The sequence below is a fragment of the Polypterus senegalus genome, chromosome 12, assembly GCF_016835505.1.
Source record: "Polypterus senegalus isolate Bchr_013 chromosome 12, ASM1683550v1, whole genome shotgun sequence".
Classification (NCBI taxonomy): Eukaryota; Metazoa; Chordata; class Cladistia; order Polypteriformes; family Polypteridae; genus Polypterus; species Polypterus senegalus.
This window is the reverse complement of record NC_053165.1, coordinates 146,868,869-146,889,824: the sequence shown is the minus strand read 5'-3', so window position 1 is coordinate 146,889,824 and position 20,956 is coordinate 146,868,869. Positions and strand designations below refer to the sequence as shown.

The window sequence follows — 20,956 nt, the reverse complement described above, 5'->3', positions numbered from 1 at the left end:
GCTGTTATGGGCTCCAAATCCTCACAATCCTATTACAGAATAAGCAGGCTTGGTAAAAATGAACGAATGAAAGATAATATAACAGACTATATTTCTCTAATGTCAAATTAGAAAATGACACCCAAGAAACAGAACAGGGATTTACTAAAAGAAAAATCAAGCTAAAACCATATGTTGTAAGGTATCTTCAGCAACTGCTCAAGTGAAACATGTAAACCTGCCCATTAAAAACATATTATATGACAAATAATTATTAAAAAAAAACAAAAAAAAAAACACAACAATTATGCACTCTAGCAATACTGAAAAGTGCAAAAGGGAAAATAAAGCATTCCCTAGCTCTGTGCTATCCAAACAGTTTTGAACAAGGATCTCTTTGCTAAAGACAAATCTAAAAGCAGACCACTTGACTGTCACCCATGGGTATAATTCTGCATGGCCTTTCATAAAATACATTTGAGAAATGTATTTAGTATTTTTCACATAAAATCCAGTGTTGCTGTACATGCATTTCAAAGTCCCAGGATTTCAGCTAGTGATTCATAACAATTCCCATAGTCATGAATTTTGACTGACAGCAGCCAGCCAGTCAGCACTGATGTGCTCATCCAACGCAGCATGGAGTGAAAGCCCTGGCTTGACTGGATGTGGGCTCTCCAGGCTGACATCAAAGTGAGTTCAGAGAAGAGATGAGATTTGATTGGACTAAAGACATACTTGTTGTTGAAGAAGTGCTGAAATTAACAGAGGAAGAAGAGTGACCACAACAAGCAAACAGAAGCAGAGCAGGAAGGCATGAAAATTAAGCAAAAGTTGCTACCGTCTGAAAGAACGCTAGATGTTGTTTTCCACTGTAAAAGTTTTAGACCCATTTCTCACGTAATTAAGCATACTAATTTAGCATCCACAATACTGGCTAGCAGTCTAGACTGCTACAAATAAATGCTTAATTAAGTACATAATAAACTAACGTGTCTGAGCAATGTAAATGTAATTTTGCGCTGATGATGGTCAGCTTGAGGATCACATCATTCATATTTTATTTATTATTATTTTTTAAATAAATCTTAAAAAAATGAATCTTGTTTTCAGTTTCTCTTTGCATAAAGAGAAGTGTTATGGGGTATGAAGTGTTGTTGAAAAAAAATTTAAATGACATTAACACATGGCTACAACATAGCCAATTTGTGAAAAATACAAAGGGGTCTGAAAACTTTCTGAATACATTGTATATATGTAATGACTTTCCAGCTCACTGCTAAATAATAAAACAATACATCTGACTTTCTGCTCATTCACAAAGGCCTTCCCATTATTCTATGCCCACAAAGTTAATAGCGATGTGGCACTCCACAAATTTCTGAAACACAGTAATTTCCTAGCTGCTAACACAACTTTGTCTTAACCAAAAGATTCTCTAATAACTGTGAAGTTTGCAGTAAACTAATACTTTCTGACTCACATTACTCATTTTGTGAGGGCCTCTAATTTAATACTCAGTGTACCACATCTTTGACATTTCACCCCTCCGGACTCTGGCCTTTAATCCTTGGTATCTAGTATTAAATTATCAAAGGTCAATTAACTCCTTAGATTATTCTTTCAGACTTGCCAACCTCTACATACAGAATCTACTGGAGGTATTCCCTTTAAGAAAATAAGTTGCCTGCAGCACTTCAGAAAAAGAAAATTTCATATATTTTGGGAAAAATCCTTGTTGAATAATTTATATTGAAAGCACCAGCTACAATAAATCCATCTATTTCCTTAAAATAAATTTGAGTACTTAATGAAATGAACAGAAGAAAGAGGTTTCCCAATCATAAATTAAATGTTTCAGTGGCAGACAGAGGGTGATATTATGAAGCATTAGGCTACAATTTTAATATGTTCTTACCTGTTGAAACTGAAGTCACAGAATATTGTCCTACAGGCGTAGATGGTCTGATACCCATTAATACATTTGAACTGCCAGCTATTGGAGCTGAACTCACAATGTAACTCTAAAATGAGAAAGTCCAAACAAAAAAATGTTCATATCGAAAACAAAGACAATCTAAGTAGCTATTTTTAGGTACGACTGCCCTTATCACTGAATAAACTACTCAATGAGTAGTAGCCTTATAATTCATATCAATGTTATATAAATCATGTAGGCACGAACCTTCTCTACATCTATCTGCGCATGATTTTAATAATCACAGCGAAAAATTAAAGTAGCTTTAAATGCAGAAATAAGAAGAGTGCAATATACACTTTCATGGGTGTATCAGGAACAAGATTTAGCAAGGGCTATTCACTGACAGTTTCATAGATATATTAAGAATATGTCACTACCCAAGATCATTCAGCCAACATTCAGGACCTTTTTTGGCAAAGGGAACATTGATTAAAAAAAGCTAATATGACCCCTGAGGGGGAAAAAATGAATAGCTGACAGCTGGCCAGTACAACAGTGTGGAGTGATATGGTACACTGGGTTATCAGTGTCAAACTCAGAACTTCTGACTTCTCTCTTCTTCCTTACCAGTGAATCTTCCCCCCGGTGACTGATAAAATGGTGCCACTTTTAAAATCACCAGGGTTTCACTGAAGGGCCAATGCCTAGAATTAAGTCTGGGGTCACAAATATATCCCACAATACTGCTAGCATCTGGTAACACTTATAGGGCCATGCAGAACACCATCCTGGGCACAATTACTCTGAAGGGCCCAAACACAATAGTTTACATGCTGCCTTGCACTCCAGCTGTGCATCTTCAGTCTCAGAAATTAATATTAACATTACTTCTCCTTGAAATTCAAAGGTATAAATTGTGCTGCAGTGACTTTTAATACAAAATAGTCACTCACATTTCAAAGATTCTTTTAAGCACTTATATTGTGCATTGTATGACTAGATACCAAAGTACTTTTCCTTTTATTTTTACATGTCTACGTGTGTTTATTACACAAGTACAAATAAAATTCTAATGTATTTGCTACAAATGCAGTTTAAAACCTGAACTTAAATTTAGAATTAAGGAGTGGGGTAAATGACAAAACATGATAATAAACCTCAGGTTTTTCATTGCTATTAAAGTTTATGTGATAGAGGTTTGAGATTTGCTAAAAGAAAGAAAAAAAAAGCCAATTGTAAGATTTAGGTCTTAAATTCTACAGTCTTTCAATTAAAAGCATACATGATATGTGGAAAATATTGTAGATGTAGTATTTTGACAGAAAAATAATGAAGATAAGAAGATAAAATATTGAGACTTGCTGTCTACACATACTTAAAGCCTCATTATCAAGAACAGAATAATATAAATCCACGAGCACATATTACCTGATTGTTTATTATTATTGGCTGTGCTGCCACAGATCGAGACATCTGCTGTGTTGCTGCAGGCTGTGTCGCAGGTCTAGGCAGTGACTGTGTTGTAACGGGAACAAACAGAGATCTTGCCACATTCTGCGATGCAGCAGATCGGATTGTTGTCTGGGAGCCTGTGGAGCTGATATGGCCTCGGGAGACTGATTGATTTGGTAGGGAAGCTGGTGTTGATCTTGGTGCAGCCTTCATCAATACTGGCCTTACTGTAGGCTGATAAACTGCTAAGGCAGGAGACACCGAGTTGGTTGCAGCAGAAGAGCTATGCTGGACAGCAGGTTTATAATTAACATTTGAACCTAGATATGAACAAAAGAATCCATAAAAATTGTTACATTACTTGTATGATATTCAAGACGTCTTTGAAGAGTAAAACATAAAATACACACCTGTATTATAAGGGGTAACAGCTGAAGATCTATTAAGCGTTCCATTGTGAACTTGTTGGTTAGAAACATAATTCGATCTATTTATATTATCTGTAATGGTTAAAAAAAAAAAAAAAATCTTTAAACTTTTGTGATACATGAGTAATTGATAGCAGTGTTAAGGGCGCTACAAAAATAAAACACATACTTTAAACTCATTTTGAATAGCGATATAAAAACAAATGCATCAGTGAAAAACACAGACCTACAGTCCTAAAAAAATGCAGATAAATACCAAGTTAAAGATAAAGAGCTGCTGATATTTCTTAAGTTTTCTAAATAGTTACTTTTTCAGTGCCTCTAGAAATAATGTGTTTTACTACTTCTGATGGCTCATATACAGCAAGCTGGACTTTTCTATTTTGGCAACACATTCTTTTGTTGTCATTATTAAAAAATACAGCTTGACCTTAATCACATTATTGATGTAACTTTGCTAAGTAGTGCAATGCTTTTATATGTCAATTGTTGCCGAGCATTTCAGCCTCTTTGTTGTTCTTGCATTCTGTAGCCTGGGCTTTGTCTTGCATGCCTATGAGCCATAGCATTTGCCTGCTGCTCATCTGCTCTATATTCAGGATCACTTCTTGTTTGTCTATGTGCTTCATTGTCTTCTCTTCTTATTCTTTCTTATTCTTTGTCACTTAACCATATCCTGCGATTTGCCTGCTGTCAGCAGATGTCAATGTTCTTTTTGTTTCTCACATTATGGGGATTGCTACTTGGAATTTAAATCACTTTGCTGTAAACACACAAACCTTGCCATCACTTATTTACATTTAATGATGTTTGATGATCAGAAAACACAATATTTATACTTGATTATAAATCCTGAATACATATGTATCGTTGTACTGGGAGATTGGCTTGCACAGACTGTGCAATTGCAATAAATCTTTCTGGCCACCAGTAAAATTGCCACTTACATTTTTTTTTTTAATTTCCAAAACATGTCTGGATATACTGTATTTAGGATTACTTTTTGCTTGTCTTAGTGCTTCAATGTCTTGTCTTCTTATTCTTTGTCACTTAATTATATTTCGATATTTGCTTGACCCTCAGCCGATTGACATTACTCTTCTTTTTCTTTCTGTCATTATAGTGGTTATCACATGATTTTTCTATCACTTTCAGTAAATACGCTAAATTTTTCTGGCTACTAGTAAAGTGGCCACCAGAATGCCACTACCTAAAAATGATAACATTTTCTTAACATAATAAGGCCAGAACGTTTGGATTAATATCAAGGTTCTTACCCACTAGTTTGTGTGTAATCACATGACAGATACACAGAGCTTTGTATTTTACATATGCGTCACAGACAGACAGACCTCAACATTTTATATTTACTTCTTGCTCATTTATGAGCTTTAGCATCTTTTCTTCTTATTCTTTTTCATTCTTCATTACTTAAGCAACTTCTGTGTTTTAATTGATGTTCAGCAGATGTCATTCCTCTTCTTCTTCTTCGTCCTATAATGATGAGTAAGGCTGGGTTTATATTTCACACAACGTAACACGTGTGCCTGCAGATGCAACTGCTTCGCAAGCGGTATACTGTTTTTACTTGCACACATACTTCTCGTAAATCTGGAAGATTCTACCAGGTGGTGGTGCAAGATATCATCAAGGTGAGAAAACAACATGTGTCGTGAATTGCCTGAAACATCCATTAAATTCAGAGGACACCTTGCCACAGTATCTCTGAAAAGAATGGATGTTTAATGATTACATCCATCAATCCAGGGACACACACATTCCAGCAAGAATCGGGCGCAAGAAAGAAACAATCCCTGGACAGGGCATCAGCTCATTGCAAGGTGAATACAAGCACACACATACACTAGCTTAATTTTAGCACCACCAAATCCCCAAACCGGCAGGTCTTTGAAAGGAAACCAGAGCACACTGTGGAATCCCACCAGGAAAACATGCAAACTCCAAGCGGGGAACACCAGGGACATGACTCCATGCAAAGCGGTGGCGCTACCACTCCAAAACCCTGCCACCCACACGTGTAATTATTAAGAGTATTGTTTAATAACAGTATTCATTATTTAAGTCAAAGTCGAGATCAGTTCTCCGAGGGTGATCCAGTTCGCAGGAACCTTGTTGTTGAGGACCCGAGTGGCTGGATCAAGCCAAGGGGACGCTCATGTAACACCTGGCTGAAGCAGATTGAGAGTCATTTCTGGAGGGTGGGACTGGACTGCATGTCTGCCTGAGGGGTGGCCAACCAGGATCACGAGTTTCTTCGTCTTGTGGTGGGTGCGGCAACACGCTGTACCAGTGCATGCTCCCCAAACTGACCTGACCTGACTATAGGTGAAATGTAATATGGTCTAAAATAAAGGTATAGCTGAGTATTATCTGCATATTAGATGGTATACAAAACCTTTAAAATGTATCACGTCATTATGATGGGGAGTATGCGACGCTTGAAAATAAAAGCACCACAAATAAATTTGGATGTCAGCATTTTGCTTCACCACATCAAACTATTCAGACGACATCAAAGCACAAACATTGATCCTGTAGGATCTGCAAAGCAGCTTGTGGTCACACAATGATAGTAAACAGAAACTCTGACATCACGTTTTAACTTGAACACACTGCACCCCTCAATTTTTAGCTGGTATTGAAACTCAGGTACGTGTTGCGTTAACTTCTGTGGACATGCTCAGAGGATGTGTTGAATGAACGCTGGGAATGCGTGGCAGCCATGACGCATGTGTGTATGCATTCTGAGTGTGAAGTATAAATTGCCTCTAAGGAGGTTTTCAAGTTAGAGAGGGCACTGTGTTGACCAGTAAAGTGGTCACCAGGTTCCTGTTACCTAACATTTTTTTTTAATTTAATTTCCGGTACATATCAGGTAATAGCTTTCGATTAAGACCAAGACCAAGATCAATGTTCTAGCTGCATTAGTTGATTTGCAATAATGTGACATATAGATTAAACTAATCTGATTTAATTTGAAGAATAAATAAAGCCTTTCTTTAGTCTACTGCCCCCACTGACTAGAAGGATTAAAACATCAGAAATTAGCTAACTATATTACTATTTTCTTACCATAATCTACATTTAACAAAATGTAAACTATTTCACTTGTTTTAATGACACTATGCTCTTTAAACTGCTTATCAGTATTTTATTTTGGTCAACTATGACTTTAACAGAATTGTAGTTAATTACTTTGCTATAAAGGCAGAAAGATAGTAGTAGATATGAAATGCAGCTACAGTATATTATGAACACTAAGATACAGTATACAGATCATAAAGATATAAATATATAAAAACATTGGCCTGAAACTGACAGCTGTGTGAAAGACACTTTATAAACTGAAGATATGCAGGTTGCATTAACAGGAGACTCTTAATTGGCCCAGTGTCTGTGACTCTGAAGGTGTGCATAACTGGCACCCTGTCTAGGTTTTGTTCTTGCGTTGCAACAAGTGCAGCTGAGATAAGACCAACACCCAACAGTCCTAAACTGGGGGTTAGAAAATGGATGGCTAGATGGATCATACACTGTAATATGAGGATTCTCTAATTGATTGCTTGACTAAATCAGCAAGATAGAGCGACGTTCTTTTTATCTGAAACATCCATACAAGCAAAATTGTTCCACCACCTCTGACAAACCACCCTGGGAAAGCTCAAATGAGTGCTGTAATCAGGCAGGGCTCCATTTGAAGGTGACATGGGCTATGGAGGTCTGTGAACAACTACTAGGCTATCAATTAAAATCCTTCCAAAAATAAGGAGGAGGAAAAAAGGGTATTCTGCTAAATCTTGTTTTATTGGTGTGGCTTAACAGGGATAAAAGGAATAAAAGAGATGGATATTGTCAAATAGCTCCTTAGTTTGTGCTATACTAACAGCAAAACTAGCTTCAGCAATGAAAAAAAAGCAATTATTTCCCAATTTCCATGCTATATGTTTCAGAATATCTAGCAATGCAATGATTCATTTCATGCTTAATTTTTAACACTTTTTTTTTTGTTTCTGCAGCTGACATCCTTACACAATGGTAAAAGGCCAACTGTCTTTTTTTAAATGTTTACTTGAGTTCAGGCATTACACCAAAACATAAAGCTTTTGCTTTTCAAGTCATTCAGTAAACTGTGAAAAATAGGGGTAAAAAAACAAAACAAAAAAAAAACATTGCTCCTCTGACAACAGAATCCAGTGTTAGTACAGCTATTACATTTGAGGAAATTTCTTAACAGCAGCAGTAATATCCAAGCCCCCAGATTAAAACAAAAATAACTAGGGAATGAAAATGACCCACACTAAGATTTACATCTTTGTTACTAGTCTTATCCTTGAAACTCCATCCAATTCAAACTGCCAGTAATTCAAGGAATTATACAGCTATCACAAACTTATATACACAAAGCAAACACACAAGCACATTCTAAAGTGCACATTTTTCATTTCTGAGAAAGTTTTTTTTCTTTAACTTTATAAGGTATTACATACATAAAAGGTAAACTTACATAAAGTGCAAAAATATACAATTCGCCAAACCCATCCCCAACACTTAAATCATTCTTGAGAACACATCTAGTTAAAGAAAGCATAAGACAAGACAAAGCCCATGGAGTAAAAAAAAATTATTCTACACAAACATCATGTGAACAGAAATGACCATTCTAGGAATTAATCTATGGCTATTTATAGATAGTAAAAGAAAATGTAACAGACAAACTGTTGCATTAGGAAATAAATAATGCAAAATTTAAAACACTGCACAATTATAAGCAAATACGCCTATTCCGTCTTCAGCAACTTACCCCACCCACCACCTAAAGCCCATACATTTAAGTTGCCTCCACACCATCATATATGCAAGTGAGATGATGAAGGGTCTGCAAATCCCTATATTAAACAAGCATCATAATTTGTACTGTGTTATCTATACTAATAAAAGGCAAAGCCCTCACTGACTGACTGAGTGACACTAATTCTCCAACTTCCCGTGTAGGTGGAAGGCTGAAATTTGACAGGCTCATTCCTTACAGCTTACTTACAAAAGTTTGGCAGGTTTTATTTCGAAATTCTACGCGTAACGATCATAACTGGAACCTACTTACGTCCATATATACGGCCATAGCCTGCAGCTCGGTCGCAGTGTGAGGCGGAGTTGCGTCCCGCATCATCACACCTCCCATGTTATTGCGTGCCTGCCCATATAAGGTAAATATTCACGGGTGAAGGACTGTGCTTATGCAAACGAAGATGAGATGGTCAGGGAGACATGCTGCCGCTAAATATACGCGGGTGAAGGACTGTGCTTAGCATATTCATAAGTGCAGCTACTGCGGAAACCCTCTGACGCTGAAAAAGCCCTTGTACACATATCAATAGGAAAGCAAGGTGTAAAGCTTAAGTTTAAATTACGTTCATAGACACGCTGCTGCTAAATATTTGCAGGCAAATCCACAACTTAATACCGGGAATGCCTGTTAAACATCTTAGATTCATGAGTACCGATTTGGGTAGTGATCACTTTGATGAATGAAACCTGTTCAAAAAACACATTACACAATTGAGAAGGCAGCAAAAGAATATGAAGTGAGTGACGCATACAAGCATATTTATAATTGCAGCTACTGCGGAAACAAAGCACGGTGTAAACCTAAAGTTTAAGTTAAGTTCATAGACACGCTGCAGCTGCCGTTTGTCATGCCTACGACAAATACGATATTCGCGAGATACAAGTTTAATGATAAGACGCAGGGTATAAACAAGACTTTTGATCACTTTGTAACAGAGTTAAAATTGCTGGTGAAGGACTGTGCTTATGCAAACGAAGATGAGATGGTCAGGGATAGAATAGTGTTTGGCACAAACTCAGCAAAAGTGCGAGAGAAGCTTTTAAGTGCCGGGTCTGAGCTAACATTAAATAAAGCCGTGGACATCGCGAGATCGCACAAGATAGCACAAGCACAGCTGAGAAGCTTCGATGCATGTACTCCGAGTGGCTCATGTGAACTGACTTTGCAGGACTGGGAAAGGTAAACCCTTGCATGCATCTGAACAAGCCTTTGTAGACATATCAATAGGAAAGCAAGGTGTAAAGCTTAAGTTTAAATTAAGTTCATAGACACGCTACCGCTAAATATTCACAAGCGAATCCACAACTTAATACCGGGAATGCCTGTTAAACATCTTAGATTTACGAGTACCGATGTGGGTTGTGAGCACTTCGATGAATGAAACCTGTTATCTTTATAACGGTTGACAACCACGGAACATAACTTGAACACAACACATCCTCCAAATACGAACCTGACTGAAAGAAATAATGATAATCAAATCCTTGATGACAGCGACACTCATAACAGTGACAAAACAATTACATTGACAATCATGTTACATTATTTTTAAAATGTTTCCTTTTCTTTTTCATAACTTCTTTAACACACTACTTCTCCGCTGCGAAGCGCAGGTATTTTGCTAGTTTAAGGTTATAAGAATGAACATTAACTTCCGAAAAAGTTAATTTACATTATTTGTAGTAAATGTCAACAAATATAGTGAACTAGGTAACTAACCCAATTGATTTTGATTTATGCAAGTGTTCTTAGCAGGTAAATTATCATTTTGTTTGTGAAATGAAATAAAAAAATTTTCCAAACGGAAAACATTTCTTACTTTGAGGCATGCAATTTGTAGTCTTTGAACTGGTAATCTCTCCAACAAAAATTGGTTCGTCGTCATCATCATCGTCATCTACCACTTCTGGTAGTCTTCTCTGCCATGGTTCCAGCTCTTCCTCTTCACATTCCATAAAAAGTTCAGCCATTATATGCTAGAGAAAAATACATACATTTTTTTTTCATTAAACCATTAATACTGATATCGGTCTCATAAAAATGGACCAGATTCAAGAAAAGCAATTGTAGGAACTTATTTTTGCATGATGGCAAAGGACAGAGAGAGTTTAAAATATACAGCAAAATATATCTATACTAATAAAAGGCAAAGCCCTCACTGACTGACTGACTGACTGACTCACTCATCACTAATTCTCCAACTTGCTCACTTGAAATTTGATTAATAACTAGAATAACACCACAAATCTGTAAAAAGAGGAAAACCACACAACCTTTTTTTCCACCTTTCACAAATACCACAGGGTACAAGGTCATGAACTTTGCTGTTCTCATATTGAGGACTTTTGAATATTGGTGATTGTTATTTTACTGTAGTACTTGGTGTAAAACTGAGCACTGAAGTAATCAAAAACATGCTAAACCATTAAGTTTTCAACAACCTTTGACTGGTAGCAGTGAAACTCAAAAATACCTGATTATCATCACAGTACAGCTTGAAAGGTTAAAAGATGTAAAACAGAAAAGAACAAACAAAGCTGTATTATTTTCAGCACTGCATCAGCAGTCCCTTGTGTATAATTTGTATGTAATTTGCGCCATATTCTTATCAATTATGGAGGCATTATAAAATCTCACACAAACAATTTCAGTAAAATTTTGCATTGACTAAGTGAGGAGCTATGGAAATTTAAACTTTCAAAGAATACATTCAAAGACATTTTTTCTGTAATTTGAACAATGCAATCAAAACAACTGAAAGCTATACATTAGAATTTTTACAATCAAACTCTGAATTTTTTTCCCAAAAGGCAAACTCAAAATTGCAGCAATACTGAAATAACTATCACAGTAATAATGTAGCCCACACAGGCTAATATGACTAGGTTGTAATTCCAGAATGCATTATTTAGCATTTTAAATCAAGTCAAATCCTTGCTTTAGAAAGAAACAGATTACTGGACTTAAAGTAACCCCACAAATATGCACTGTGAAGTTAAGGAGTTCAGTTTCTAAAACTGTTTTAATGAAAAATACATTTAAAGAACATGTGCAACAGCAACATTTCTATTTCAGCATAAAAACATGCAAGATACAGTATGTTTTATATTATGCAATATACAAGCTGCTATACTTAATTCTAATGATTTAAAAGATGTCAAGTAGTGTCATTTTATTAAATAAAATCCTTCAACAGGATCTTGGCAGTGAAGGAACAAGTTTGTTACTTCACATTACAGAGCAGAGCAACACAGTTGTTCTGAAAACAAATCCAGCACAGCATGCCAGGATATGCTCATGGTAGATAATCCCATAGTATTAAAAGGAAAAGTAAAAAGGAAATGCAAAAATGTATTAAAAATATTTTTTAAAAATTACTGCACAATAGTAGAGCAGTTTTAATCTCCAATTCATACTAATGTGATCTAATTGGAGCAACAGACATGTACTTCCAAAAATGTAGCACAACATTTACTGTCAAGCAGAAACAAATAATAAGATAAATGGAAAAATAAATAAAAAAAAGACCTTAATCACCACTTCAGAAGTAACAGTAGCTATACTGCATGCAATAATATTTTTCCCTGATCAGATAAATCATGAAGTGCCCTTACTTAGAAAGACTGGATAATTAGAAATTAAAGAGAAAAAAAATAACATTACACTTTACAGCTGACAGAAAAGTACACAAGTACAACTGCTGAATAAACAACTGCAGCCATTACTTGTAATTTAAAGTAACTTTTGCTTTTTAAAGTTGGTGGCTTATTATAGGACTCCAACTAATTGATGTCAAACTTGACAACTCAGTTGCTGATCGCATCACCTACAAATTGCTGGAAAGCTGTCATCGAGTCTTGTATGGTTTGACATATTCCAAGTATCGTGAGCTTACCCCTCTCTTCTGAGGGGAGTTTATCCACAATCTCTTTCCTTTTTTCTGCCATGTAGGTGTTGTCACGATACCAGAGTCTTTGTATTCAATATCAATACCTGTGAAAATTTACTTTACTGAATACCTTTCAATACTGCAGCAAAAACAGGAATCCTACTCCATTTTTTTTTAATTGAACTGCACAAATAATACATATAAAAAATACTGTACTACTGTACTGTATTACAGGACAGGGCACAATACTGTTGAAAAAAGGGCAGGAGAGATTTGGAAAATTAAAACACCATGAGTTTCTGATATTTGTCTACAAAAAAACTCATAGATCCGTCCCACCTTAAATCTCTTCTTAAAACCGTTCTCACCTCTCCGCCAGCCTCCTTTGTCACGTAAATGTGCCGATAAAAACATACAGCAAGCAGCCGGCTATTCCGTCCCCCCACCGACTTAGAACGTGCACAAACTTCTCCCAGCTCATGCCTCGATTATCTGGGAGTGAAGTGGAGTTTTAGAGTGGAAATAATAGATAGTTATTTGGAACACACGCATTTCATGTGTGTTCCGTTTCTACAGTAATCTGTGTAAACACAATGTTAAAATAGAAACGTTTTCATATTTTAGTAATAAATGTTACAAAATGTAGGCATAAACTATAAAATGTGTGATGCCTGAAGGCCAAAGATCAAATAAACACTTTCATAAAAGGTTCAAGTGTATTACAACAGCTCCCGTGGCGTACTGGCAAGATTTCGTCACTTAGAGCGCAGCAGATTTGGTGTACCAAGAGATCCTAGTTCGATTCCCCGCTGGGGAGAAAATGTATTTATTTTTAACCTTCGCCGTTCTGCCTGCCTGAACCCCTGTCTATCTATATAGTAATAACAGTAATTTTATTATTATATAGGAGCTTCCCTGTCTCCCTATCATATATTGCCTTTCCTTCCTATCTATCTATATATCTATCCCCTTAGCTGTTTTTTTATATATCTATTATACAGTGCCTTCCCTATTTATATATCTATGCCTTTCCTTCCTATCTATCTATCCCCTTAGCTGTTTTTTTATATATCTATTATACAGTGCCTTCCCTATTTATATATCTAGGGACTTCTCTGTCTGATTGCATATACTGTAGCGCTGAACTTACTGCTCTGTACTGCTGAACTTACTGCTCTGTACTATTCTGTCCTCTGCATGTCCTGGAGTACAAAAGAAACACCACCATACAGCAACATGATTGAACTGGCAAGATTGGGAAACACACGGTCACTGATTACAAACTGCAAGATGAATGAAAGAGACAATATGTGTAAAAACATCATTGCACTAATGCAATATTATTTGAAAACGAACAGCTTCAGATCGGGTTTGAATATGCGCCCGATCTGATGCTGTTCGTTTTCAAATAATACTGCATGTACTATACTATTTTAGAATAAAAACATACATTTGATTTCAGTCAGTCGGTAAGAGCCAGTGTAAATGCATGATAATTGTAAAGGTTAGGTTTTTTTTTTAAAAAATTCAGTTCCATTCTCTCAGTCGTGTTCACGATCCCCCTTCCCCCTCTGATACTGCTGTTTTCACATAAAGACGCGCTATAGCTCAAATGTGATTTATTTGGAGACGTGCTATAGCTCGAATGTTATTTATATAGGGAAGTACAGTACAGTGTCAGGTGCTCATTCAGTGTAATAGGAACCATAGCACAGAGAAATATGTACACTGCAACAAGTACACGTCGTAAATGTAGGAAGGGTGTGTAGGAATTGTTAATATTTGAATGTGATGATTTTATATAGCACGGATCGGAAATCAGCAGTTCTAAGCATTGCACCACGCAAGCTGTCGTATCAACCGCCTACTGTAACTTGCTTTATTTTTTCTTCACTTATAGTCTAGAATAAAAGTGCACTTGTTTTGTTATACTTGCACACCAACATATGTTCCTGTGTTTTAGCGACACGGGCATGCTAAAAAAAAATAGACGTGTAATGCCACGAAAACTGCACGCAGGCACTTCAGTTTGCAAGCATTGGTACAAGAATGCAGTCACAAGTACGCTGCAAAGCTATAGCGCATCTTTATGTGAAAACAGCAGTGTCAGATGGATGCGGGTAGGGAAGGATCCTGAACACGACTGAGAGAATGAAAAGTGAATAAAAAAAAAAAATAATAATAACCTTTACAAGTATCATAAATTACACTGGGTGTTACACACTGAAATCAAATGTATGTTTTTATTCTAAAATAGTAAGAATAAGAGCAGTTTACTTCTCAAAACTGAGTCGTGCGGGATCAAACTCATGACCTTTTGATTACTAGTTAGCAGCTGATACCATTACGCTACTGTGGTAGTTGTAACTAAGTGTGTGTCAATGTGGCATGCTAAGGTGGCTTTTTTTCTGCAGTTGTATTTTTGAATAAAAGCATACTTGTTCTGTTATATTTGTACCTTTTGTGAAAGTGTTTCTTTGATATTTGGACTTCAGGCTTCATACATTATATAGTTTATGCATACATTTTGTCATTTACTACTACAATATGAAAAACGTTTCTGTTTTAAAAATGTGTTTACACGGATTACTGTAGAAACGGAACACACGTGAAATGCATGTATTCCAAATAATGATCTATTATTTCCACTCTAAAACTCCACTTCACTCCCAGGAATCAATCAAGGAATGAGCTGGGAAAAGTTTGTGCACGATCTAAGTCGGTGGGGGATGGAATAGCCGGCTACTTGCAGCTTTTCTTTAATCAGCACATTTAGATTAACAAAAGACGCTGGTGGAGAGGTGCGAACAGTTTTAAGAAGAGATTTAAGGTGGGATGGTAGGCTCTGGTAATTCTAGTGTTAAATACATTTGTCCCAACTTTAAAGCTTCCTGTGTGAAATCAAAGTTGTCAGTTTTACATTATTCCTTTATTTCAGAAGTCTTGTTATACAGCCTTTGTTTTGCCCTTTCCAAGGTTTCTTGTGTGAATGATCAGACTGTTATTTCTAATGCCTGTGTGCAAATCCAGAATTTGAAAATTACTTGGCTGTTGTTACCTGTACTCAATAAAATTTGTTAATGGGGAGGGTTACGACAGGAAGGGCATCTGGTGTAAAATTTTGCCAAATTAATATGCGGACAGAATAATCCGCTGTGCCTTCGGGAGTAATTTGTCCACCTGCAGTCATGCATGAGTGCAGTACTGATTTTCTCAGTTGTACCGATAATGGAAAGAAAGCTGATACTGTTATATTTTCTGAACATTAGTACCGAAGTATCAGGTTTTATGATATCCCTTCTGCCATGGTATGTAAAACACAAGACATCAGACAGACGCGCCTATCTTCTGTTTGCAAGGTCCAAAACACCCATGGTCCTTATTCCTTGTTACTGCATTATTTGTATCGTACTTCCGACTAAGCACTCATTGGTTCTCAACTCTTGCATACACAGAGCTCACCAATACGACTTAAGACAAAATTAAACAGGGAGTCAAAGAGTAATTAGACGGAATTTCTAGGTATGTCAGACTACACATCTGCATTCAACTCTTTAAGATTCTGTAGATCAAATCTTCAAGTGAAAATTGCTTGAAAAGTCATGTAACCTGACAGGGTCTTTACCTGACCAGTTAACATTTAAAATTGTAAGTATTTAAACAGAACTTTTAATTTATAGGATTTACTCAAGACGAGCCTGTGTTCAGACGAACACTGAATTTTCACTTGTCAATATCTCTCTCTCTATATATATATATATATATAAAAATCCTGGAATGTAAAAGCAAGGCGACGATACGTGATCTTCTCGAAAGTTCTCGAAAGACATTTTAAAAGACCCGCAAGAAAAAAGGCTGGCCATGGAGTGTCTCGCGGGGACCGTAAACATGAGACTTGGAGCCAAGAGATTGTCCCAGGGCAGTCTCGTAGGGGCGTGGAACATAAGATTATTGCAAGACACGCCCTTTTTATCAAATAAGAGTCCGGACAGCCAGTAAAACATTCAGTCATGTTAAGTCACTTAGCACACACAGATCCTGTGCTCTCAGCAAAGAAGAAAGAGCAGCGCGGAGAAGAAACCCAAGGCGCGATACATGTGCAGAGAAAGGTACAGAATATGAAAGCAGTAACAGTCGAAAGTATTTGTAGCGTCCCAGCCAAGCTGAAGCCTTTTTTGTTTCAAGTGACTGTTAGGTCTGATCAAGGGCGGGCAGAGTACAGCACGGCAGGCTGATAGCTGGGTGCTTTTTGATGCCGTAAGGGGGAGTCGAGACCTGTGGGAGGAGGATTTGGAGAGGGTGCTAGAAAGTTGTGTTTGGGGTTACGCAGTCGGCGATTGTTAAAGTAGAACTTTTGTGACACTTTATTACGTGAGTCGCTACAGTATCAAAAAAAAAAAAAAGATAGCACAGATCGCATTGACGCAAACAAAAGGAAATTAATTTTAGTCAGACAATTTCAAAAACGGGGTTTAACTCACATGCATTTATTGGTTACTTTGCAAAAAAATTATTAACTGCTGATGATGTGGATTGTTTTGTCTGTGCTGAAATTCCAAACAGAGAAACTATCCTAAATTATGGTACAAAGTCATTTAAACACAAGTCTCACAAGACCTCATTTAAAAGAATTAGCATATTGGGACATGAAAGATTCCAAATATTGTTTTTACAGAAGTTCTGAAATAAAAGTGAAACTAATGAAATAGTAACAATTCAAAGAAAAAAAAAATCTTATAAGTGTGTATCCGGAAAAACAAACGCAGGGGTTGGCGAGCGAAGCAAGCAAGGGACGAAGCCCCCTATTACTACTTAAAAAAAAAAAATGATCTGGTCAGCTTAAAATAACCTTTTGTGTTCTAATTGTATTTGGAAAACCACATTTGAAGGGTTTTCTTTTTTTCTTTAAATTCACATAAACATTATTTCTGTACAGACCAACTCATACAACAATAGCATCCTCATGTGTCTTTCAAAAATTTGAACAGAAATTCCTGTGTAGACAATGAAGTGGGAAAATTAGACATCATGAGATCCACTTTAAAAACTACCATAGCATGTGAAGAAAGGAACAAGTCTACAACGATCATGGCTTCAATTGTTGAGAAATGAGAATCTGGACCACTTAGAAGTACTCAGAAGTTACTAATGTAATTATTGCTCTTCTCTCATTGTACAATATAAGCCCCACAAATCTGTATTTTTTTCTTTTTAAACACCAGCACCATTGTCTTTAAAAAAAAAAAAAACAATACATGTAAATTAATATAGACCTAAATAAAAATCAAGCGGGTCAGAGAAAGTGTGCCATACAGAAGAATGAGCCAGCCACTTCAATTTTCTAAGACACTTAAACTAAAAATGTAAAATTATTTCAGCGTCTTTTCTTCAATGACAAAAACATTTGGGCTAAAAGAAATAGACAACCCTTTTTTTTTTTTTTTAAATAAAAAGTACACAAGCTGTAATTCTATTTTTCTCATTCCACACAATGCTGCAAACATATACCTTTAGGCTTCTGTAAAATCAAACTTTGTAGATAAGAATCCTGTTTGAAGTACAGTCAACCATGAAGAGGAGTGAAAACCTATACCTTTGTTGTTTATCCATTTCAAAAATATGCAACAGTAATTAAATACTGCAGTTTCATTTTGTGGTATCTTTAGAAGTTTTATGAAACAGTAAGTGCAACTGAACTGAAAATTGGCACTGATTACTCACAATGAACAATTTCTAATATTTACCAGGTTCAGAAAAAAAAATAAAAATATATATATGGACAGTGTGCTAGTCAAAAAAAAAAATGAAAGCCACAAGCTCAAATCTGTCAGGTACAGTGTCTTTTCCTTCTTTGCAGGCTAGGTAAAATGTCAGATGGCCTTAAATACACCATGGGCTATGTGATGGAACAAATGACATGCTATCGGGTAAGGGAACTGTCAACATGTTAAAGGAGGTTGACATTGCTTGGCTGTGCAATACTGAAACATTTGAAAGGACATCAAAAGATTTACATTTTTACTTATAAAGATGTTTCTAATATTGTAGATTGATTGTTAAAAGGCTTAAGGTTAAGATAAAGCAAGAGTACTATGGGCCAAGTTAATTAAATCTTGGTTAATATGCCATAAAAAACAAATTGGTCTGTCACAAATTGCTGTTTTTGGAACACTACCAAACACTTTTAAAGTGTTTACTATGCAACTTAACGTAAAAGATTATGTGACTATTCTGTTTATACTCATGACAGGTCGGGATGGGGAGCATGCACTGGTACAGCATGTTGCTGTATCCACCACATGAAGAAACACTGCACAGGATACCAGTTGGCAAAAGGCAGACAGCCAGGGATTATGTGGGCATCCCCTTGGCCTAGCCCAGCCACTAGGGTACTCAAAAATGAGGATCCAGCGAGCCAGATCCTGTGTGCTCTGGTGACTGACAGTTGGGTAGTCTGACCTATCCTGCAACTCACCCCAACTAACTCAAAAAGGTCATAGGTCTGTGTACGAGAGCTGACACAGTGATGAATAATAAGGAAATGTGTGCATTTTGGACCTTGCAAACAGAAGAGAGATTTGTCTGTCTTGTGTCCAGTGTTTTCCATACCTGTACAGAATGGAAAAAGGAAAAGCAGGGCAGAGATTGTGGCTGAAATTTCAGTACCTGTAAACTTTCACATCACCATGGAACTCATCAGGCAGAATGTTGTTGGCTATTAGGAAAATGGGTGAGCTTGCGATACTTTGGAAATATGAAACTGCTAGAAAGACCTCATGCAGTCTCGAAATTTGACATCCTCAGAAATTTGTCATGTAATATGACATACTTGTAAGACTAGATCGGCAAATACTGTAATTACGTACAACACCCTAACATCAGTTTTAAGGGACCGTGCTTAAAAAACACTGCAGCAACAGAAGACCATGTTGGTTGCCAGCGAGAAACAAAAAAGTGCATATCATGTAGGCATGGAAGCAACAAGAATGGAAACAAGCTGCGTCTGATAAATCCAGGTTCCATTTCGCTTGATACTGATAGAGGGTTCAGAATTTGATGCAGGCAACGTTAGCCTATGTAGCTGTCCCGTTTGGTGGCAAAAGTAGAGGTCAGTGTTGTTAATGTGTTGGTGTGGTAAATGTTTTATTGGCACACATTTGGGTTGTTGATACCCACTGAAACACATCTAAATGGGAGAGTGCATCTGAATACTGTTGCAGATCCAACCCTTCATGCCTACAGTTTAACGCATGTCAATGCACTATGTTATAAGGCACACATTGTCACTGAATGGTTTTAGAAATGTTGCGGCATATATATTTTTTAATTGCTTCAGTGATCTGCACAGTCCCAAGATCTTACCCATATCAAGTATCTTTGGTGTGATTGGGTCAAGGGCTGTTTACAGTAAGACTGCAGCTGTGCATTTTGCACCAGTCAATTTGTGCATGGTACAGCATTCTTGAACAAGGCATCCTATACATTGTAGATTCTATGATGTTCTAAATGCCAAAGGAGGTGCAACATGCTACTTGATAACTATCAAATAAACTGGCATGTAACTTTACTATTTATTTAGAAATATTGAGAGTGTACAAATTTAAAATTCCAGAGAGAGTAGTTTTTTGTAGGATTTATAGATATGAGAGCTTCATGGCTAATTGGTTAATTAGGAAAAAAAAAAAAATTCGAAAAAGTGCATAAATAATTCTGCTAAGGTTGCTTTAAAAAAGTCCAAGAGGCAACCATGCAGAAGTTTGAGAATTGCGGCAACAAACTATCATACAACCACTACATAAAGAGACAGTAACACAGCAAATTCTTGATACGCTGAAATTATTCTGAATTGTTCAGAGAAGATTGCATATTTAATATTTAATTTGTCCTTGATCAAAGCTGAGACTTAAAAATTTGACGTGAACTTTTGGTTTGACACTTTTTTTTTTTTTTTTACACACAGTTTCAATAATTCACAACTTCTATATTCCTGCTGGATTGTGTAAGAGTATTGAGGCTTTACAAGCTTTGTAGTTGTTACTATTAAGCGAAATAGCAATATCCTTCCAGTACTTCAGTAGCAAATGTGACATATTATTCATTACAAACATATTTTGAAATGTGTACTGCATTTCTGATTTGTGGGTTAATATAGAATCTTTGATTTTAAAATAAAAATATATAAATTGGTTAAAATATTTATTCAAATGTGAACATTCCTTTTTTCAGGAGGGCATCTCTTTACAATGAGATTTGTACATTTCATGACTTAAAAAAGTGTGCTCTGGTACTGATGAAAAATTTGTTAGCTCCTTAATAGTATGCGGTTTAGTCTTTGTTTGCAGTTTTGTTTTTACATTAGGATAAATGCATCTTGTTATTAAGGGTTAAATTTAAAAGACAATTTTTACTGGCTGAATTAT

The 20,956-nt window shown here is 36.3% G+C and overlaps 1 protein-coding gene across 3 annotated transcripts in view; it reads right to left on the bottom strand.

Annotated features, from left to right (window-relative positions):
- znf280d (zinc finger protein 280D) overlaps nt 1-20,956 on the bottom strand; it is a 61,822-nt gene that overhangs the window by 29,958 nt on the left and 10,908 nt on the right. For all 3 annotated transcript variants that reach the window (XM_039770246.1, XM_039770247.1, XM_039770248.1), the window contains exons 2-5: nt 10,467-10,623; nt 3,763-3,852; nt 3,329-3,672; nt 1,898-2,003 (exon numbers count right to left, since the gene is read on the bottom strand). In XM_039770246.1, the coding sequence (XP_039626180.1) occupies nt 1,898-2,003; nt 3,329-3,672; nt 3,763-3,852; nt 10,467-10,617 (691 nt within the window). In that variant the 5' untranslated portion in view covers nt 10,618-10,623. The remainder of the gene's footprint in view (nt 1-1,897; nt 2,004-3,328; nt 3,673-3,762; nt 3,853-10,466; nt 10,624-20,956) is intronic.